The sequence below is a fragment of the Falco naumanni genome, chromosome 4 (genome assembly GCF_017639655.2).
Source record: "Falco naumanni isolate bFalNau1 chromosome 4, bFalNau1.pat, whole genome shotgun sequence".
NCBI classification, from domain to species: Eukaryota; Metazoa; Chordata; class Aves; order Falconiformes; family Falconidae; genus Falco; species Falco naumanni.
The window spans coordinates 18,636,207-18,659,892 of NC_054057.1; the positions used below are offsets into that span (position 1 = coordinate 18,636,207).

The 23,686-nt window shown below is 40.8% G+C and overlaps 1 protein-coding gene across 4 annotated transcripts in view; it reads left to right on the top strand.

Annotated features, from left to right (window-relative positions):
* Positions 1–23,686, top strand: part of ELMO1 (engulfment and cell motility 1) — a 310,364-nt gene that overhangs the window by 111,888 nt on the left and 174,790 nt on the right. For all 4 annotated transcript variants that reach the window (XM_040591563.1, XM_040591561.1, XM_040591564.1 and 1 more), the window contains 5 exons: positions 11–162; positions 984–1,062; positions 5,004–5,054; positions 6,525–6,647; positions 8,013–8,144. In XM_040591563.1, coding sequence (XP_040447497.1) covers positions 11–162; positions 984–1,062; positions 5,004–5,054; positions 6,525–6,647; positions 8,013–8,144 — 537 coding nt within the window. The remainder of the gene's footprint in view (positions 1–10; positions 163–983; positions 1,063–5,003; positions 5,055–6,524; positions 6,648–8,012; positions 8,145–23,686) is intronic.

The following is a 23,686-nucleotide window of genomic DNA, read 5'->3' on the forward strand; positions in this document are numbered from 1 at the left end:
GAATTTGTAGATAGCAAGCTATGTGAACAAATTTGCTTCAGACATCTCTATCTTGCAACGGTCGCTAGCAATCCTGGAATCAATGGTGCTCAATAGCCATGACCTGTACCAGAAGGTGGCACAGGAGATCACGATTGGACAGCTGATCCCACATCTGCAGGGGTGAGTGTCTTCAGCTGCCACCTGATACGGTGGATGTTTTTTTTTTTTCCCCAAATAAGCACAGCGGTTAGAAAAAAGGAATTGTATAAAGGCTGACAACCACCTGTATGGCTGCTGCATCCACTATAAATGGCTGGATGACTGGTAACCAGCTTTAAGGAGTTGCTTGATCATTGATTTTCCCTCCCCTGCTACACTACCTGTAAGTGGGGAATGAAGAGAAGAACACCCTGTTGTAATAAAATGCTAAATGCTGTTAGCATGCAGATGGGGTTGTTCTGCTTGCCAGCCTCTGGGAAGTGTTAAGACAGAAATTGGTCAACTTTTGCTGAAGGTAGATTTGAAAAGGGAGAGGTGTTTTCTTAAACAATAATGTGTGGTGGTTAAATGGGTGGAAACTGGCTCTTGTAGCGTAGGGTAATGAATTTTGTATAGTGTATGATTATGCTTGCCTCCCAGCTGGGGCATTTTCAACTCACCTGAAAAGCTTTTAATACCAGCACGTTAATCTCCAGAACCTTTTAGGGAAGATTCCTCTTCCTACCGTGAGCTGTTGGGCATCTGACAGAAGCTGATTCTCTGAGTCAATGGCACTTCAAGGATGTGCTTCATTCCACCTTTCTTGTATGCTGAGTGTGTCTCTTAATAATAGAAACAACCTGGTCATGCCCAACTTTGGCTGATTACCTAACTTTTACATGGTAAACATTATGCAAACAGTCCCTCCACTTCTACCTTCAGTAATGCAACTGGAAAATCAGTTTCTACAACTTGTGTGTATTCATGTTCTTCTCTCATGTTTATAATTTTATTCCAAACAGGACAGACCAAGAAATCCAGACATACACCATTGCAGTAATAAATGCACTCTTCCTTAAAGCACCGGATGACAAGAGGCAGGTAAGTTGTTGGGTCTTGTATACCTACATATCTGTAGGAAAAGTCTGTCATATTCATACCTGCAGTTGTCAGAGACAAACTTTTGCTGCAGTTAATTCAGACTGAAACTTGTTCTGTTGTTTTATGCTGGTATATTGTTCTTTCTAATGGAGCTACCTCCATCTTGCAACAATATTAGTAGGGATTAAGCGTTCTTTTGTGCTTTGTAGTCCCCTGTAACCTTACATGAACCATATTGACTGTGGCTGGCTGTAGTATTTATTGTACTGAACCCTTTGCCAGCACAGCTTGTAAAACGAGGCTATTTTTTTGTAAGCTGTTTCCCCCCAGATTTTTTAATAAAAAGTGCATTCCTTTTGAAAATGGAAATATCTTGCCATGTAAGCATTTCATGACTTTTATAGTGTACTATTTTAACTTTAGTGCCAGAGATCAGGAGTCTCAAAAGGAAATATTTCAAGTTGCTGTTAAATGAGGATGGAATGCAGTGTGTTATGAAATAGAGAAGTTTCATCCATGCTTATGAAGTCATTAGCCTGTGTCAAAACAGATTTAGTCATTTATTTGTTTAACATTTCTGTCACCAGGAACAGTGATGGTAATTCTTCTTGTGACATAGTGTTAGTGTCCAGAATAAATTCATTGAGAGCTGCTAATCAGATCTGACAAGGACTTTCCTTAGATTTATTTACATTTTTAAATGCTGATGATTGTTTAAACTAACATCAAAGCACTAATGGTTAGTTCTTCTATTTTGCTTCAGAAGTATCTTTAAAGTTGTGAACAGGGCAAAGTAAAACCATGGTTAAATTTAAAAAAAAACCAAACACACACCTCTTTTCCCCATTCCATTTTTCCTTTGTCCTTCTTCCTCCAATATGGTCTTTAGTTATTAAGAAAAGAAGGCACCTAAAGAACAAAAAATTGGAATAAAAACTTTCTTTCAATTTTGGCATAAATCTATGATAGGTCCTTGTAAGAAAAGCAAAGATTTCGCTCTTTACATTTGTAAATAGTCGCTACTGTTTATGTTTCTGTGAAAAGTATGGTTTGGTGATATTTGAAGTTGAGATACAATTTCAGAGGTAGGTAAGACTTTAATATTGATTTGTGGGCATGTGTTTCTGAAGATGACAGTATCACAGGGTTTTCCCAGCAAGTAAAACTATCTTTCACCAAGAGTGTAACCATCAAGTGAGGCTGGCAGCAAGCCATGCAGACTTCACTTTACCCGTAGTGCCTGCTGCTGTGACACAAAATTATTAGTCGTGGAGTTTATGATCCTGAAAATATAATGATTTGATTTGGCTTGAAGGGTAATAGCTGTGACGCTTGCAGAAATTTTCCTTCAGCCTTTAATAACAAGTAGTCAGAATCTGTTAGGTTTCTCTTTATGTCTATCTTGTGGTTAATTAGTAAACCATACATTGAAGAAGGTAGGTGTCCATTAGCTTCAAGATAAGGATAACTGATACTGTCTACTGAATTCTGTCCTTCTAAGACAATGAACTGGTGATACAGTCTCATGTAATTATCTGACAGTGGGTACTCAAAAGTTAAGGTTCAGTGCTCACCACTAATACAGTTAAGAGTGAGAAACTGCACCAAACCCTGTATGATTCCAGGAGCTTTGGCACCCTCTCTGCTGCCATTTTACAGGGACTGGCATAATGTGGGTGACTGCACTGCAATTAAGTAAAAGATTTAAATTGATGCTGGTATCTGAATTCCTTCTTTTTCTTTTCTCTTTTTTTTTTTTTTTCTTTTCTATTTCTGTAATGCAAAAAGCCAAATGGTTCAAGTTTTTTTTCTGTTTTAATGAGGACTCCCTGGTTGCTTTCCTTCCTCTGCCACTGTCAAGGACCAAATAATCTAGAGAAACCTAAAACAGTGTTTATCAGAAAAAATCATGGAGTTTGAGCATTGAAATAATGCTGTGAATGTTTGAAAAACTTTTCTTGGCAATTGTCTGCATTTTTGCAGACATGTTGCTATGGGAAGTGAGATGGCAAATTTTGTCAAATCATGTTCTCATCTGTTACTACAATGCTTATTTTTGAAGAGGCAGTTCATCCATCAGCTGCTAATAGCCATATAGTCTTCTTAGAGACAAAGTTGATTTTGATGCAGTAATTGATTTTGTCAAAGGAGCTTGTTGCTGCTATCACTTTTTGGTCCAGTGACAAAAACCAATATCCCAATAACAGCTTTTAAAATTACAGGTATAAGAAAGAAGTGACAATTTGATAATCCTCTACAAAAAGTAGAATAAAAGAATTCCATTTTTTAGCCTTGAAGGCAGACTACCTTATATTCTTTACGTGTCCCATCTTCCAGCAGTGGATGCACTTTGATGAAACTAGCCAGTCTGTTCCCTGTAACATGACTATCCTGTGCCTGGCACTCCCCCTGCAGCTCAGTTGTGCATTTCCAAATGAAGAAGCACTTGCTTCATTCGTTCCTTTGCTGTTATGTGCAGTTGAAACCTGCTCAGCCAGAAAAAGCTTAAAAGCTAAAGCTGAGCTTCTCTTGTCTTTGGTCCCGTCTTCCTTATCATTCCCATGTTCTGTTGCAGCACCCTTTATCTGGCATAAAGAAAACAGTCAACATCCACGACCATCTCCTGTGTCGCAGTTAGAATTATTTTCCTTTTGCAAACAAGTTCTCACCCTAACACTTGCTTTATTTACGTTGTCTCTGCAGCAATATTTCAGCAATCCAGTTCTTTGTATGCTTTATGTAATAGCCTCAGTTTTTCTGTTTTCTGATTTCTTGTTATGTAAAAGTAACCAGCATGTACTCTATATTGTTGTTCAACTCTCACAAAGACCAGAAGGAAATTTTTAAAATTTATTTCTCCTGAATGTAAACATTTTTTACATGGTGCCAACTGCACAGAATGGCAGTGCTTAAGCAAGTGTCAGCATTGATGTGATTATGTGCACTGTATTATGTAAGGCTGTGATACATGAGCTCTATTTCCAATCAGTGATCTACTAATAACAAACATTACCCATTGTGTACATATAAACAGTGTCTAAATAGCAGTGTGCAATGTTATAGGAATCCTGAAATAGTACATGTTGAAAACAAGAGTTTAAAAATAATTACATGATGATAATTATGGTAAAGCATTGCATATGCTAGCCTATATCCACATCACACACACCAATATATTTTTGTATTCGTGGAACTTAAAAATGAGGTATGTACTTGTAGGTATGGTTAAGATTAGAACTCTCATGCTGGGTAGGTTTCCCTCCTATGCTTTGTAGGATAGTTTGCAATGTGGACAGCTGGGATCAGCTGCTTAAGAATGACAGAAAAAGCATATTCTCCTTGATAGTGACTTCAGACAGGGCTAGAAAGAAAAGTTAATTTAAGATAAAGTGGTGGACCGATGTCAACATTGCTACCAAAATACTGGAGGGAAGGTTTATTTGCTATGATGAAACAGTACTGAATTGTGGGCTGATTTATTGAGTAAAAGTTAGGGAACTTGACTTGAAAACAGTCAACATATTAATGTAAATAAGCATGTCGTTGAGGTCTTGTTTTAAAGTCCTGGCTGGCTTCCATTCCGTGCTTCCCTCTGTGCTGTTTGCAGAGGGGAAGACTGTGCTTGAACAAGTGTGTGTAAACACTGTTTAACCCACAGATGTCTCTTCTGAGGTCTTCTGTTGCTGGTTTTGAATCACCAAAGTCCTCAGCTTTTGACATACTTATCACTTTCATTGCCCCTGTTCTCACAGTAATCTGAGTTTGTGGCCCCCAAAATAATGCATACAATTGCATAGCTGATATACTGCTTCATTTCATTTGTAAGTAACACTGCAGAAACTTAAGACTAAAACCTTTAAAGTCAGTGTTCTTCTAGGTATGGCACTAAAAATACCTGCTTCTCTCTAATTTTTAATATTTTTTTTTTTAAACTAAATCAGGAAATGGCAAACATTTTGGCACAAAAGCAGCTTCGCTCCATCATCTTAACTGTAAGTATATAGTTTACAAAGGTATTTTTCACTACCAGAGAGAAAAGGTGACTCTAGTTTCAGTGTGCGTAGGTTTTATCTTAATGTATTTTAATTGCATTTATATTTTGGTATGTTTTGAAGCCTGTAATATACAAGATAAAGGTTTAGGTTGTTGAATGGTTTCAAAACTGATGATCAGAGCGGGTATTTTCTCAGTCAAATAAACTGGTTTCTTAATGAAAATACAATATTCAACACCTCTGTGTTTTTCCGTTTTACAGATCATTCTGTCTTGATACAAAGGTGCACACAGTTTGTCATAATATGCACATAAGCATGAAATACAGCTCAAAGTGAAGTTAATGAATGTAATGTAAAAGACTTGTACCTTCTATCAGGGAAAATCAGAGGGATTTTGCCTTTCACTTTAGAGCAGAATACATCTTCAAAGGAAGAAGGGAAGATGCTCTCGCTCTGTTATGAGATACTAGGCACTGTAAAAAAAACCCGACTAAACAACCCCTCACTCATTCACTATTGTAATTTCAGTGATGCATATAAAAAACAAGGATTTGTTTCAGAAAGCATATTTTTACACTGCTTGTGTTCATAAGAAATTTGGTATAAGCATATGATTAATATTCCTAGGTGTTCATTTGCTATCATAAAATGCACCAGAGCCTTTTGGCCAACAGGTTCTTTTATTCTCTGAAATTGTACAATGTCAGCTGCTGCATCCATCTCATACTTGATGACTTTCTCCTTATGCATGCTCTGCAGTGTTCAGTGGCTTGGGTTAGTTTCTCATATAGAACCACTTGATGTTTTTTGGCATGCCAGGGATTTTTAAATTGCCTATTCGTTTGGTGTCTGCTTTCTGAATGGGATAATTCTGCACGTACGGGGCATTGTATGCTGAAGTATTTCTAAGCAGTGTTCCTCATACAGAACAGAGTTGTCTGTTAGAGCTGGGATTCTGGTGTGATGTTGACTTCCGCAGCAGTAGCCCTGTTATATCACTGTATTAGCTGGTTGTGTTTACAGCCTGAATACTTTTCTGCTCAGGCAGCTACTCTCTGAAATATTTTCTTACTACACTCTTTTTTGTTGTTGTTTTTGTGTTGGGTTTTTTTGTCTGTTTGTTTTTGTGGTTTGGTTTTGTTTTGTTTTGTTTTTCTTTATACAGAGGTCTAATGCTTTTGGTAAGGAGTTATTTTTTCTTCCAAGTGACTTCTCAGTATTGATTTATTTTTTTTTAATGACATTTCTCAACATATGCACAGGCTCTATCTAGTGGCTAGAAGGAGAGGGCTTCAGTGCAATGTTATTGTAAAATCCTGTCCCTTAAAGTTACTTACATAGTGCCTAAATCAGTAGCATTAGTCCTGGTTTGCTATAGCAAATGCATACTTACAGAAATGGAAACACTTCAGTGCGCCTGATGTAATTTTCTGATAAGATGGCATTCACCAGAGTCTCTCTTTGCAGCACGTTATCAGGGCACAGAGGACCATCAATAATGAAATGGCACACCAGCTTTATGTTCTGCAAGTACTTACCTTCAACCTTCTGGAAGACAGAATGATGACAAAAATGGATCCACAAGATCAGGTAAACATCTGGCATGGTATGGTCAGCACAGGAAGAGGACAGCTGCTCATTGGTGTACCTAAAGTTTGTCTGGAGGAAAAGACATTTCTAGGAACACTTATGCCATTTATTCTTGCTCGCTTGCTTTTTGTGAAGTTTGATTGTATTTTCCGGTTGTTAAAAGAAGTACTGGCTATTGCCTTCCTTATGCAAAAGTATAAAAAAAAAATGGCCAGGCCTTTCTCCTTAGCATGTAGTTCCATGAACTGAATTTGGTGTCATCCTGAGCTAAAACTGCAAGCAGCAGTCCAGCATTTGTTTCTTTTGTGCACTTCTCACAAGCAGTAGAGATGTATGGTCCTTCCTAAAAGTACTTCTGTAGAGCTAAAATGAATGTTTAAATGAAAACTATCTGACATGCTAGAGTTGAAGTTAATTTGTTACAATAAAACCCATTTTTGTTACCTATATAGCAGTTGTTCATTTGTTTATTGCTCGCTGTGTCCAAACACCAGCTTAAATATTGTTCATTGTGCAAAAAGAGGCATTTACTCCCCTAAGAAATTCAATATTAAATATAGAGTCAATGAACCACAGAGAAGATGTGTTTCCTTGCTTTATTTTTTGTGGCCTTTTTTTAGGCCCTGTACAAGGACGAACTTGATTTCATTTTTAAGAGGCCGTTGCGTTAAAACTTGCTGATAATTTGGAGAAGTGGAGGTGGGAGAGCGAAATGGTTGTAAACATAAGTAACATCATGCTGTAGGATTTTACCCTTCCTGCTTCTTAAATTTGAGGCAGAAAAATTTGACTCTTAGGAATGTACACTGAGCTAACTAGCACATATCTCCATAGAAAGTGACTAACACAGTGTTGTTAGTATTGATGATAGGGTGGTTATCACTGTCCTGGGACATTTCTAGTGATGTGTAACTGCAGTAATTCTTACTTTGCCCATTCCTGTGCTAGCAAAAATGGACAGTTGCCAAAAGGAATGCAGAGGGATGAGCCATTTTGATTTCAGCCAGCAAAGTGCTTAAATACCAGCTTAATTTGAAATGTGTGTGATCTCTTGGCTTCTCTGGTTTCATGCCTGTGGTTAAAATTAAGTGTGTAGTTAGTGGCCTTGCTAATATGGGTCCAGCTTCTGGAAGTCAACATTTAAGCATCTGCATGTGAACCCCACAAACGTGATGACTTTTGGAAAATGGGAACCACAAAGTCATTCTTGCTGACTGTCTCTCTGAGTATGTAGTAGGAAATTTAGATGAAGAAAGATTGGGCAGTGGGGGGAATACAGTGTTCGGAAACAGTTTTTGTGGTATTGGTTATTAAAATGATAGGTAAGCTATTTTAACCAATTTTTTAAACCTTGTTTTAACATAGGCTCAGCGGGATATCATATTTGAACTCCGAAGAATTGCATTTGATGCAGAATGCGAACCTAACAACAGTAGCGGCAGTATTGAGAAACGCAAATCTATGTATACTCGAGACTATAAAAAACTTGGATTTATTGTGAGTATTTTTGTATGGTGGTATACTACAAGTGGGTGAGTGCATCTGTTGTAGTACATCTTATAATCAGACATTTTGCTTGCTTGGTGGTCTTCTGGCTATTTTTTACAAGCAACTAGTGCCTTTTTTTTTTTTTTTTTTCTTCAGCTGCTTTAGGAGAAGTTAGCATGCTGCAATAGATGACTATAAACTCTTCAGAAGGGATAGACAAGAAAGGAGAGGAGATGGGGTAGCCTTTATATTAGGGAGTGTTTTGATTGTCTAGAGCTTGATGATGAGGAGGTTGATTGTTTATGAATAGAAATCAGTGAGAAGGCCAACAACATGGTGGGATTCTGTTATAGGATGGAGAAGCTGATGAAATATTCTAAAAGCAGCTGGGAGAAGTCTCACAATCTCTAGCTGTTGTTCTTGTGGGGGACTTCAACTTACCAGATGTCTGCTGGATATACAACACAGTGGAGAAGAAACAGCCTAGGAGTTCACGGAGTGTGTGGAAGAGACCTTCCTGACACAGCTGGTGAGGGAGCCAACCCGGGCAGCTGCCCCGCTGGTCCTGCTGTTTGTGAACAGAGAAGGACTGGTGGGTGATGTGATGGCTGCAGGCCATCTTGGGCACAGCGATTATGAAATGCTAGAGCCCTAGATTCTTGGAGAAGTAAAGATGGGGCCAGCAGAACTGCCACCTTGGACTTCTGGAGGGCAGGCTTTGGCCTGTTTAGGAACCTGGTTGACGGAGTCCCTTGGGTGACTTGGGGGAACAGTCCTGAAGGTCCCAGAAAGGCTGGACATTCTTCTAGAAGGAAATCTTAAAGACACAGAGCAAGCCATCCTTATGTGCTGAAAGATGAGCTGGTGGGGAACAAGACTGGCCTGGCTGAACAGAGAGATTTGGCTGGGACTCAGGGGAAAAAGGAGAGTATATGACCTTTGGATGAAGGGGCAGGCCACTCAGGAGGTCTACAAGGGTGTCATGTCGTTATGCAGGGAGAAAATTAGAAGGGCCAAAGCCCAACTAGAACTTAATCTGGCTACTGCTGTAAAAGATGATAAAAAATGTTTCTATAAATACATCAGTAACAAAAGGAGGGCTAAGGAGAACCTCCGTTCTTTATTAGATGGGAGGTAGGGGGGAAACATAGTGACAAAGGCTGAGGTACTTAATGCCTTCTTTGCTGCCATCTTTAATAGTAAGACCAATTGTTCTCCAGGTACCCAGCCCCCTGAGCAGGGAGACAGGGATGGGGAGCAGAATGAAACCCCCATAATCCAAGGGGAAATGGTCAGTGACCTGCTACAGCGCTTAGACACACACAAGTCTCTCAGGAACAGATAGGGGCCACCCAAGGGCACTGAGGGAGCTGGCGGGAGTGCTCACCGAGCCACTTTCAATCATTTGTCAGCAGTCCTGGCTAACCGGGGCGGTCCTGGTTGACTGGAAGTTAGCCAACGTGATGCCCACCTACAAGAAGGGCAGGGAGGAGGATCCAGGGAACTACGGGTCAGCCTGACCTCGGTGCCAGGGAAGGTTACGGAACAGATAATCTTGAGTGCCATCACACGGCATGTGCAGGACAACCAGGTAATCAGCCAGCATGGGGTTAGGAAAGGCAGATCCTCCTTGGCTAACCTGATCTCCTCCTATAACAAGGTTGCCTGACTTAGTGGGTGAGGGAAAGGCTGTGGATGTCTACCTGGACTTTAGTGAAGCCTTTGACGCTGTTTCCCACAGTTCTGGAGAAATGGGCTACTTGTGGCTTGAATGGGCAAACTCTTTGCTGGGTAAAAAACTGGCTGGATGGCTGGGGCCCAAAGAGTGGTGGTGAATGGAGTTAAACCCAGCTGGTGGCCAGTCACAAGTGGTGTTCCCCAGGGCTCAGCATCAGGGCCAACTCTATTTAATATCTTCATTAAGGATCTGGATGAGGGGACTGAGTGCACAGTCAGTAAGTTTGCAGATGACACCAAGTTTGTGTGGGGGGCTTGTTGATCTGCTGGGGGGCAGGAGGCTCTGCAGAGGGATCTGGACAGGCTGGCCAAACAGGCGAGGCCAGTTGTATGAGGTTCAACAAGGCTCAGTGCTGGGTCCTGCCCTTGGGTCACCACAACCCCAGGCAGCGCTACAGGCTGGGGGAGGAGTGGCTGGAAAGCTGCCTGGTGGGAAAGGATGGGGTTTGTTTGACTGTTGGTTGATGGCTAGCTGAACATGAGCCAGCAGTGTGCCCAAGTGGCCAAGAAGGCCAACAGCATCCTGGCTTGTATCAGAAACAGTGTGGCCAGCAGGGACTAGGGAAGTGACTATCCCCCTGTACGGGGCACTGGTGAGGCTGCACCTTGCATCCTGTGTTCAGTTTTGGGCCCCTCGATACAAGAGGGACGTTGAGGTGCTGGAGCACAACCAAAGGAAAGGCAACAAAGCTGGTGAAGGGTCTTTAGCACAAGTCTTATGAGGGGCAGCTGAGGGAACTGGGGGTGTTTAGCCTGGAGAAAAGGAGGCTCAAGGGAGACCTTGTTGCTCTCTGCAACTACCTGAGAGGAGGCTGTAGGCGGGGGTGGTGGTGTCGATCTCTTCTCCCAGATAACAAGTGATAGAATAAGATGAAATGACCTCAAGATGTGCCAGGGGAGGTTTGGATTTGATATTAGGAAAAATTTCTTCATCAAAAGGTTTGTCAAGCATTGGAACAGGCTGCCCAGGGAAGTGGTTGAGTCACCATCCCTGGAGCTGTTTAAAAGCCATGTAGATGTGCTGCTTAGGGAAATGGTTTAGTGGTGGACTTGGCAGTCCTGGGTTAACAGTTGGACCTGCTAATCTTAAAAGTCTTTTCCAACCTAAATGATTCTGTGATTCTAATTGGAAGAAATAACTACCTGAGGTTGAAACATGTATTTTTGCATGACATGCCATAATTAAAATCTAAGTTTTAATGATATTTTGGATGAACAGGTATTGCCTAATATATCTGTGGCAGACCTGTAAAGTCATTGTACTTTCTTAGTAATAATGTGGACTGATGAGCACAATAAATCCAGGGTAGAACTCTCTAGTATTTACTTATAGGGCCTCGTGTTTTGGTTGCTTGAAGTCCTTTCTTCTGTGAGTAGGGGATGCAGAATCTCTTGCTCTGACTTAATCAGACCAGTTGGTGTTTTGGTCTTGCTTGAAACTGTGCTGGGGAACATAGCACAATCTGGCTAAAATGTCGCATACATATATATTCATTAATAACAGATATTATTCCCCCTCTGGAAAGAGAGCATGCACGCATACACTGCAATAAGTGTCTTGATTTATTGTTTACTCACTAGGTTAGTAAGCAGTTTTCTTTCTCCTTAGGTGAAATGATATTCTTCATCTCTTTCGTGATTCCTTAGTTTGCTGTTGGCCTGGCAAATATACATGAGTATAGCACAGTATCCACAGTTCTAGACAGGGTGGTTTTAAACACTGTTGGTGCAAGCTGAAGCTCATTGTGCAGTTTGAGTGTTCTGCTCAGCTCTGTGGTGTGGGGCTCGACATTAACCAGTTCGCTTGTAGTTTTGGGTGGAGGCTTTCCGGGTTCTGATAGTTGTTTTCAATACTGTTGGGGGAGGAAAAATTACTGCTATATCAGTGCTGTTGTATCTGTAAGGAGTCATAAGTAAATAGACAGGAAGGGAGGAACTTGGCATTTTGGGATTTTAAACATGATAGTAAAACTAGTGCTTTGAAAAAGCTTTTGAAGCTCAGTGTGGTGTGGTTTCTTTTTTTTTTTTGCTGTTGTTGTTGCCTATGAATCTGTTCTCAGTTTCTGTGCAGTAGGAGACCATTGCTATCTCAGCTTCTGAGATTGGCAACTCCTGTTGTGAGATGCTAGAGACAAATGGGCTGGATATGGAGCCTCCAACTTGTGGTAAATGAGTACAGACGTGGGTTACTGTCACAGGAGGAGAAAAAGTAACTAGTGGGAAAGGAAGAAGTGGTGACAAACAGAAGGAACAATGGGGTATGCTAAAGTTATGGTGGGGCTGTACATACAGAAATCGTGGCATATGGAAGAATCAAGGAAATCAGATTTAAAACAATTGCTCTCTAATTCAGGCTGATCACTTTCAGTATCTGCTGCTCACTCTAGTTTTATGCGATGCTGAAGGCACACACAGCTCCCACAGCCGTCACTGGCACCTGACTAGCACCTCTGAAAATCTGATCTTGCTTTCTTAAAGCTGGAGCAGGAAAACTTTGAGCATGTAATGGAGCATCCAGCAGAAGCTGAACTGGGACTAGCACACAGATTTGAATTCCAATCCTATTTTTCTGATGCTTAACAAGGTCTAAAGATCACTAGTTGTGCAGGCTGGCACTAGTTTTTCCAATGCTTTTGTTTGTCCCACAGGATCTATTTTGATCCAGCAGAGCTGAAATCATTAACAGCAGCATGTTTCAGCTGATAGGGTTGTGAGAAAAACACTCATTGTGAATTGATATGTATTTCTGTCTTGGGACTCTCTTGCTGTGTATGTAAGCAGGGACTTATCCATTATCTTCATTACTCTCATTTGGGCTGCTCATTGGGAAGCCTTTGAAAACACTCCAACATTTTTCAAGGGTAACTGCAGCGCTGTTTACTATCTAATTATGATACCTTTTTATAAGGGAATGGGGAGTAAAGTCAAGGTGGGAGTGGGAAGTGGGATCAAAGCAATGAAGAAAATGTGGGGAAGGCATAATGGGAGATAAGAAGAAATATGGGAAAGTGAGCTGTGAAAAGAGCACCATAGGAAGAGTCCCAATGGGAGGCAGGTTATTCTGTTGTCAGTATGATGAGGCCATGTATAAATAATAAGAATGTCAATAAGTGAACTGTGAGACTTAATTCTGCTCTTGTATGGAAATTTTACTTTGAGCTAAGAGTAGAGGTCACACTGCGTGTACAACTTTTCTCACAGCTGAAAAAGAATTTGACTTTCCTCACAGAGCTGGGGAAGGAAGCAGGACCTGTTGTGAAATCTGACTGGTGATCTCCAGCCTCACACATGGGCTGTGCCCTGACAGGACTCCAGTTAGATGGGGTGAGGGCAGCCAGGTTACTTCTTTTCACTCCGTCATTAAACTGCCTTCAGTGCTTTCACAAACTGCAGGTGAAGGGATGCATTAACAAAGTGATCTATGCTCTGAATAATGGGAGGTTTCTCTTCCCCCTGTTCTGGCTGTGTGGCACAAGGAGAAACCCAGCCAAACAGAGGCCTGCCTTTGAATGCTGTCTTCATTCCACTGGTGTTAGTGGTCAGGATACTAATTTCTTGAACTGATTAAACATTGGGGGGTGGGGGTGGAGGGGGAGTAAAACCATGTCTAGCCATCGAGTTGTTCTTGGACTGCTTGTTCTCTTTCTGTTTGTGAAATGCAAGAATCCTGTTTGTCTTTCTCAGCCACATCAAAAAGCTTTATCCCACTACAAATATAACATCAAGGAGAGACAAAATCCAGACATGGTTTCAGAAGTTTACAATATTATTTGCAAAAGTACATAGAAACCTACATCCAGTTAAAGAAATCATAGGGCGTCTCCAGATGGTTATGATGGCCTGTGTGAAGTTTATTGTGGGCAAAGAGATTTTCAGATGAGACAGTCTTGAGGAGATTTATTAAAATGCTGATGAAGACAACAAAAAATGACCCAGTTAGGAGATCTAAGATATGCTACACCCTATTGAATTATTTTCTGAGTCAATTGCACATTAAATGGCTGAATCCCTTCCCCCGCCCCCTTCCCCCCCTTTTGAAATCTCTTTTGGCAGTGGAATCCCAACCAATGCTTATCCCCATCAGTTCTTGTAGCAGTAGTAGTTTTAGAAACTTTCAAGTAGTAATGTAGTTAAGTGTTAGAGATATTGAAAAGAGAAAACCACATACTTTGATAATGTTAAAGTCAGCCCTTAAATTCCTGATCTGTTCAAATGGTTTAGTTTTGTAAAGCTCATTGTATGTGAAGCTTCTAAAGTTTTCTTGCATTTGAGTAAACTTTATTCCCATAACTGAGGCAGGCAATAGATATATCTCAAGAAACTGAAATCTTGTATATTCTCTTCATAATTTTTTAAACATCACTGTCATTATGAAGCTGTAGTGAATGTGTGTGTTTAGAGGCAGATCTGACCAAATTCTAAGAAACTTAAATAGGTTAAAAAGTTGAAAAAACAAAACAAAAAATCTCATCCTAAAAGAGTTTTTCTTGAGTTTGCAGTATGTAGAGCTTTTGGGCTTTTTTTGTTTGACTTTTCTTCAATAAAATATAAATGGCTTGTACAAGTACAAGAACTCAACATGGACAGTGATTTCATAATGCTGCTATACCATGCTGGAATTTATTAATATAGCAAAAAAAAGTGTGGGTTAGTACAGGAGACATGAAGTCAGTAAAGAACTGTCTGATAAAAGGTCACAGTTAAAACGTAAATTGAGAATGGTGGGATGTCCTTCAAAAGGCAGGCATGGGCTTGACTCTGAAAATATTAGTGGTGGTGACATAAGAGAGTGAACATTCACTGGTGAAATCTGATGAAACAAACTTGGGAGGCATCAATGAAAGAATTACTATGTCATTCAAAATTAGATGACCTTTTGGATTAGAGAAATAGAAATGTTACTTTATTCAGTGATACAAAGTGCAATAATGTTCATTTAGGACCACTGGCAAGAATTTCTTCTGTAGGCAAATACTTAATCTATGGGAAAAAATAAGAGAGATTGTGCAATGTAGCCACAAAAAAGTCAAATGTTAAGCTAGGATATATCTGGAAAGATATTTCCAGAGCAGCTAAACTGTTAAGGGCATTTTCTGCGTTTCTAAGACATCATCTAGAACACTGTGTCATTTTAGTTACATTTGCAGTGACTTCTAGACTGACTGAATGCAGGATGAGTGCAGAGGATGAGGATTGTGCAGTGATGAAGGACATGTCTTACAAGGGTTGACTTTAAAAGGTTGGCTTGTTTAGCCGACCAGGCTGAAGGCTGTGAAAATATCAAGCGCACAAATGTTCAGAGGGAGGAAGCCATATGTAAGCTAAAAGGCAGTGATGGCAATCAGTTTATAGAAAGGATTTTTAATTGGAACGATGGGAAAAACGTCATTACTCATTTAAAGATGGAGCTTGATCCTTTATGAAAAGGTTTCTACACTATACAATGGTGGATCCAGGAAACAAAACAAATGAGGACTATATGGGAAAAAAATATACAAAGTTGCTTAGAGAAGTCTGAAGGGAGAAATAATTAGATAGATAATGACTTAAATGGCAGCATAGCTGATTTGTTAGGCTTTTTGCAGATACTTTCTAATGTGAGGAGAAGCAGCACCAGAATAGATAGTTTGGAAGACGTGTCTTGTAAAGAACTCTAGAAAGAAACTTCAAAAATAGTTGAGTGTTACTAAGGCATGCCTTAGGCAGAATGTAAGCCTGAGGAGCTTCTGAGATTTCTTCCAGACTCGCTTTTTTCTCTTCTTCATGTCCCAGATACTTTGTCTTATCTTTTGTTCTTATTCTTCAAAAATCCCTTGTTTCACAGCACAATATCCAAGTAGTGTGCTGAAGATAAAAACTATTCAGTTTTCTCATGCGTTCTTCTGTGGTACTTCTCATTGGCTCTTTGAATAGTTTATTATCTGAAGCCTGCAGATAGTGTTGCCCATTTAGAGATGAAGGAAGGTTTTTCCCCTTGAATTTTCTGGCTAAGGAAAGATGCTCAGGGCTTTATTTCTCAGAATACTTTCTGCTTTCCTCAGTGCGTGGCTTCTGTTACACCTGTATGTTACTGTCTGCAGAGCTGAGTGTGTCAAATCAGGCATTTGGAAAATGAAGAATACACAGTGACTCTCTTGTACTTTATCTGTCTTGCAGTCTTTCTTAAAGTCTCCTTGTCTCCAGTCATAGCTTTCTCACTAGGTCACATCTGTGGCTAACTTAAGTGAGAGGTTTTACCTGGAATTTAGGTTATCTCTGTTCCACCAGCAAATGGGAAGTACTTGTTCAGGACATTACCTTTGCAAGCATGAGCCATCTATGTGTTGGAGTGACTGTAATGAGTCAGGATTTGGGTTTTTTTTTTTTCCCCAGAGCAGGTGAAACTTAGTCATTCACTATATGGAATAGAGAATCCTTAGATTGCTGTGGCCCAAGAGTAACTTAAGACAAAGTCAGTAGCTGCCTGGATAACTACCCAGCATGATTTTTTCCCCTTGGTTCCATTTTGCTTCTTCCTGTATGTTTATTCATGTAGTCATCTCAAATAGAAACCCCTCTCAGGCTGTCTTCTGTATGACTTTTATCTCCTTCAACAAATTAGAACAACTGTGCACAGTAACCTCTTTCATGTTGTGATATATTCCTCAGAGGAAGTCCCTTCTCTGCACTGGAAGAAGGAGGTTATCAGGGAAATAATTTGTTATCATGTAATTAGTATTTTGTAATGATTACCTGCAAGAGGGGCAAGCTCAGATGACAGCAGCAAGTGCTGATGTGCTCCAGTCTTTAATTGCTGTCCTCTTCAGCCTATCTAGTAAAGGTCTCGTGTATGATTTCCTCATGCTCACTTGGAAGCTGCTCGTACCCTTACCTCATTTTCATGTCATGCCCCGTCCATGTCCCCATCCCTGCACCAGGATTAGGAAGCAAAGGATTAAAGTGAAGTTTTGGAAAAGGGGGGGGGGGGGGGGGGAAGTTATTGTTTTAATGTTTGTTTTTCATTACCCAAATCTCTTTTAATTGACAATTATTAAATTGACATTCCCCAAGTCAAGTCTCTTTTGCCTGTGATGGTAACTGCTAAACAGTCTTCCTGTCCTTATCGTGACCCACAAGCTTTTTCAACTTTTTCCTCCCCTTGCTCTGTTGATGAGGGGAACATGTGAGGAGCTGGGTAGGTGGGTGGCTGTTGGCCAAGGTTGACGCACCACACCATCTGTATTTTGCTAAATTTTTCTTTAGGCTGCTTCTGGGCGCACTCCCTGAGCCATGGTAGCTCAGAGGTTCCCTCTTTTCTGTATTCTGTTGCAGTCTCCTTGCTGTGCTATCTCACTTTCCTAAAAGATTCCTCATCTCCTCTGGTCTTTCTCTCTCTTCATTCCCCCTGCCCTGCCCCCCGTCTTTGGTTTTGATTTCCCACTCACCTCAGGCTGTTTGTTCCATTTTGATTTGGAAAATTTTAGTTGCCGTGATAAGTGCTGTCCAAGTCAGTAACAGCTGAGAACAGGATCTAGTAATGGGAAGCACTGGGCAGCGGCAATAACAGCACTATGAGCCCCACCCCAACTGATCTGTAGACAAAATCCTTTCCTTTTCATTTTTTTTTAATATAAAGTGGGGGCTTCTGACTTGAACAGCTTGACCATAGTTAGATTAAATTTCTTTCTAAAGATATGGTTTGGGTTGGGGTTTTTTTTGCTTATTTGGGCTGTGAAATAGTTGCATCCTAGTTTTGAAGAATATAATTTAAATGGTTGTTTTATTGTAATCTAATACTAATGATAACTTTATATGACCACAGATTTGAGGCATAGGTTTACTGGGGATGGTGTGTGTGTTTTTATTAAAAGAAAGTTCAGATTTCTATTGGTGGAAAGGCAGTAGATAACTACTTAGATTACTGTGTGATAATCATTCATCTTTTATTACTAACTCTGATAGAAACAAGTAAGGAGTCAGTGTGAAATCACACAGTGAAAGGGCAGTGCACATTTTTAGGTAAATTGCATGGTGTGGATTAGTGGGAGTCAATTAAGCAGTAGATAGAGATGGGCTTTGAAAAGGAAAAACTGAACAAGACTGGGGTGGGAGTGGGATGCCATGCCCTGCAAGAGTATACTAACAGTTCTTAAATTCTCTGGAGTTACTAATCTTGGTTAGATCTCTGAAACTCCTTCATTCCAGCTGGTCATCTGGTTTAATGGTAGCAGTCTGCCGGGCTAGGGAGGATAAAACTTTCCTAGGAGGGGTGGTGAGAGGGAGATGGACAGAAGTAGACCCCATGTGATGCATTTACTTAGCTGTTCTTGTTGAAAACCTGAGGAGGATTGTACTTTTTCTTCCTAAAAAAGGAGAGCATGAGTGATTGAAGTCTTACAGCCTTATGAGTTGTAGGACTGGGAAAGCTCTGAACAAGCAGCTGAAGTTTTGTTATTTAGGGGCTAAAATCTGGAACTGGTGTAAAGTGCTGAAAAACTCATTAAGAATGTCTTGAGTGGTCATTTTCAGTTATTTTGTTCACTGCTCCCTGATGTTTCCTCCTGTTGGTGATACTCTGCAGTGATGGGAAGTGTTGCATTGCTTATCCTTTGGGGAAGCTTCTCAAGTATAATAAAAATAATGCTTTCTTACATTCAGTTTCTCTTGTTGGCTTTGGCAGTGGCAGAGGAACATATTTGATACTGTATGTATGCCAGTCTAGATCTGATCCTTTTAAAAATTTTAAATTGATAAGTTTTAATTGTTGGCTTAATAATAGAACAGAATAGATGACAGATTCTGTACCGCTGAAAAAAGATTGTAGTTTTCCGCCCTCCTCCACTCTCTCTACTCCCACAATCCACTCTTTCCCTACCTACTGTTTCAAAACTTGTGAAATCACTTGTTGCTGAAAAAAATACCCCACCGGTTTAAGAAGCTTTCCTTTTGCTGAGCTATTCAGATATGCAGCAGCTGAGGCTGCTTTGCCTCAAGACAGAAGTGCCCAATCTTCAGTTTAGTTGTCATATTTCTGCATGTAACAGTGGCTTGCTCTGAAGTCCTTTGTTCTTAATTAATGATAGCCAATAATTAAGCACCATGTAGCAGAGCAGAAACCACATCTCATAGCATTTCAGCAGAAAGGAGATTCTTCTTCTCACCTTTCATTGTAGTACATGGTTCATAGATTTGAAACATAGAATAGTAAAATGGTTTGGGTTGGAAGGGATCTTAAAGATCATCTAGTTCCAACCCCCTGCCATGGGCAGAGACACCTTCCACTAGCCCAGGTTGCTCAAAGCCCCATCCATCCAGTCTGGCCTTGAACACTGGCAGCCTGTGCCAGTGCCTCACCACTCCCACAGTAAAGAACTTCTTCCTAATACCTAATCTGAATCTTGCAGTTTAAAGCCATTGCCCCTTGCCCTATCACTACATGCCCTTGTAAAAAGTCCCTCTCCAGCTTTCCTGTAGGCCCCCTTTAGGTACCAGAAGCTGCTATAAGATCTCCCCAGAACTTTGTCTTCTCCAGGCTGAATAACCCCAACTCTCAGCCTGTCTTCACAGGAGAGGTGCTCCAGCCCCCTGATCATTTTTGTGGCCCTCCTCTGGACTTGGTCCAACAAGTCCTCCTTAATTTGAGAGCCCTAGAGCTGAAAGCAGTATTCCAGGGGGGGTCTCATGAGGGCAAAGTAGAGGGGGAGAATCACCTCCCTCAACCTGCTGGTCACATTTCTTTTAATACAGCCCAGAATACGGTTGGCTTTTTGGGTTGCACATGCACATTAGCAGGCCATGTTGAGCTTCTCATCCACCAACACCCCCAAGTCTTTCTCCTCAGGGCTGCTCTCAATCCATTCTCTGCCCAGCCTGTATTTGTGCTTGAGATTGCCCCGACCCAGGGCCAGGACCTTGCATTTGGCCTTGTAGAAGTTCATGAGGTTCGTACAAGCCCACCTGTCAAACTTCTTAAGATCCCGCTGAATGGCATCCCTTCCCTCCAGAATGTCAACTGCACCATTCAGCTTGGTGGTGTTGGCAAACTTACTGAGGGGGCACTCAACCCCAGTGTGCATGTTGCTGACAAAGGTGTTATACAGTGCTGGCCTCAGTACCAATCCCTGAGGAATGCCACTTGTCACTGGTCTCCATTTGGACATTGAGCCATTGACTGCAACTCTTTCAGTGCAACCATCCAGCCAATACCTTATCCACCAAGTGGTCCATCCGTCAAATCCATGTCTCTCCAGTTTAGAGACAAGGATGTTGTGTGGGACCGTGACAAATGCTTTGCACAGGTCCAGCTAGATGACATTGCTTGGTCTTCCCTCATCCATCAACACTAAATCTGTCATAGAAGGCCACCAAATTTCTCAGGCATGATTTGCCCTTAGTGAAGCCATGTTGGCTGTCACCAACAACCTCATTATTTCCCATGTGCCTTAGCATAGTTTCTAGGAGGATCTGTTCCGCGATCTTTACTGACACGGAGGTGAGACTGTCTAGTCAGTCAGTTTCCCGTGTCTTCCTTATTTTTCTTTGTAAAAATGGGAGTTATTTTTCCCCTTTTCCGTGCCATGGGAACTTCACTGGACTGCCACGACTTCTGAAATATGGTGGGTTGTGGCTTAACCATTTCATCCACCAGTTCCCTCAGGACCTGCAGGTGCCTCTCATTAGGTCCCATGGACTTGTGCACCTTCAGGTTCCTTAGATGGTCTTAGACCTGATCATCTCCTACAGCGGGTGTCTCTTCATTCTCCCAGTCCATGCCTTGGCCTTTTGCAATGTGGGCAGTGTGGCTGGAGCACTTGCTGATGAAGACCAAGGCAAAAAAGGCCACCGAGTACCTCAGCCTTCTCCATGTCCCAGGTAATGAGGTATTGTGTTTTCTTCTGGACAGGGCTGATGTTTTCCCTCGTCTTCCTTATATCACTGACGTACCTATATAAGCCTTTTTGTTGCCCTTGATGTCCCTGGGCAGATTTAGTTCTGTCAGGGTTTTAGCTTTCTGAACTTGGTCCGTGGCTGCTTGGACAATATCTCTGTGTTCCTCCCAGGCTACCAGTCCTTGTTTCTGCCCCTGTATGCTTCCTTTTTGTGTTTGATTTTGTCCTGTTTAATGTTGAACCAGTAGGGTAAGACAGGAATGTATATACCATTTATTATCTCATTTTTATGCTTAAGACCACTAGAGGTTGCTCTTCTCCATTGTTTCCCAGATTCACTCTCCATACTGTCATTCAGTTTTGAAGCTGAAGTTTTTCAGTGGGTATTTTAGAAATAAGCCATTTTACTCGCTCCTCAGGGTAAGTTTTTGCAGGTGAAGGCTAATCACACACATTTATTTCTAGGTGTTATGAGAGGGTGTAGTTGTATAGTGACTGTTGCTTTCAGTATCTGATCACATTTTAAAAGAGATGTAGTGGGAGGTTCGTATGACTGTATTGGCTTTCGTAAACACTTACTTTGGAAGTATTTGAGACAAAACAGAACTTGAGGATTCCTGTTTTCAGAGAGTAACATTTATCTGTATAATCCTGTTGCTGTATATAGGAATATCACAAGAACAAGATCTAGTCACTGGGAATAACAAACAGCCCAGGACCTTAAGTAATATTGATCTTAAACCAATGAAAATATCTACACTGATGTATATGTTTGAAATGCTTGTGTATTTTATTCATAGTGTATGCACCAGAAGTGCAGCACCACCTTCTCCTAGAAGAGCAACAAAGCTGAATGTTTTTAGGAAAAGGCAGAAATGAGATACTTATTAAAGCCTTAATTCATTCCCTTCCTCCTTTGTCACATTTAATGACATGCATGTGCAGTATTTCCTTTATCTGCCTCTGCTTTTCTCCTCCTTTATACTTTGCTCTGCATTTCTGTCATGATCTTTCTCTCTTGTTCAGCCCTAGACTGATAATTACAGTCCTCCTTCCCATCTGTCATGGTTTCTGCCCTGCCACTCTTGCTCTCCTCCTTGCTCTAAGCCTTCCCACTCCCAAATGCCGGACTATGACCCTTTCACTATTGCTGTATGCCCTTCTACTTAAGCTTCTCTTTCCACTCCATTCCTGGTTTGCTTTTTCTCTAAGCCTTGAAGGTGGGGCCAGGGGATGGTCAGGACAGGCAGTGTCTTCAGAGAAAACTGTGTCTGCTCCAAAGAGACTTGTTAAATTCAGTTCATTCTGAGTTTTGTATAATATGGCTGAATGTAGCCTACGTTCCAGAGGAATTTCAAGACTGACTGACACAGGAACAAGTCTTTTACTAAACCCTAAGTTTTTCTTGTATAGCATGAGTAGGCTCGAGTTTCTTGACAAAATGATTGTGCAAAAATTGATTTGATAAGAACAATACAGTGCTTAACGGAACATTCCTAAAAATGATCAAATAATTTGCTAAAACTTGCTAAGGCATTTGAACCTAAAAAAGATGCTAGGCATTCTGTCCTAACATTTAAAATAGTTGTAAAGTATCAGAAGAGTCTAAAAACGGAAATTGTCAGACAACCTGAACTGCAGGTGGCACAACCAGTTTTACTTGTAATTTAAACACCTTTCTCAAGTTTCCGTTTGCTTTTGACATCTTGCTTTCCTAATGTTTCTGTGAATTGCTGCTGGATAGATCTCTGACAGAGCAACCACAAGCAGAGGTACTGAAACCTGTACTAGAAAGGTGAACAGAATATGTGTGCAAAGCAGGATGGAAAAGGAAGGAAATATAAATGAATTGATGATGATACTGAAGACGTAACTAAGGGCTCTACTAGTCTATACTAGCATTTGAAGGAGCTGCAATCAGTAAGCTCAGCGGTTAATTTTACAGTTAAATTTCCTGCATCTATATGGAGATAATTCAGTCTGAAAAGGGATTTTTAAATTTTATTTCCTGGTAAAGAAAAAAAAAAAAAGTCAGCATTTCAGTTGTTGTAAAACAAAGGAATGTTTGGGGGTTTTTTATTGGTTTAATATTTTAGGTTGGTTTACAGTATGAAGCTCCACATGGTAGTCTCACAGAATGTTTTCTAAGTGAATACTTAGATCTTCACTTTACAGGAATGCTGAATGCCTGTCAGGATTGATTTTCGTTAATATTCACCTGAAGATAGAAATCCTTGGTTTAGAGCTTGATATTATTTGTAGTATAGCTGAACCTCATTTTAAAAGCAAGCTGCTAGGTAATTTGTAATATGGCACAGCAGAGGGCACTAACGCCACACCAGATGTGGGCTGTTCACAGAAGCCCAGCTGCTCACTTCCATGGGTACAGAATCATTTCAGTTTTGGAAATAGTAGAAATAACTGTTCTGGGCTGTAAATTCCCATTTCTCAGTTGAATGCCAGCAGATGCTTGATGTTTAGGCAAAATGATACCTCTGGGGACAATAAAATTTGGCTTGCATGTTAAGTTTGTTATACAGTACACTGTAAGTAGAGTTTCTTTTCTGTCTGGCACTTACTGGTAAGATTTTTTCCCCTCTGAAATAACAGTTTGTTCCTGTGTATGAGTGTTTTTCAGCCTGATGTAGGCTCCATGACAGGGATGCTTTCTTGCAGTCTGGACTTTTTAGTTGGTTTTGGTTTGTTTGGGTTTTTTTTCAACATTCTCTGCGAATCTGTAAAAGATGTGATTCTGTAAATGTACTTAAAGATGTCATCAGAGAAAATTCTGTTTGACTGCCAAGTCAGGCCAGTGTTCTGCAAATATGAGCAATAGCAGCAAAGCATCAATCTCCTTCCAAACCTGAGAGGTAGAAATACAGCAAACATGCGCGCTTACTCTCATAGCCGCCCTGTCCATGGTGCTGTTAGGAGCCCATAGGCATG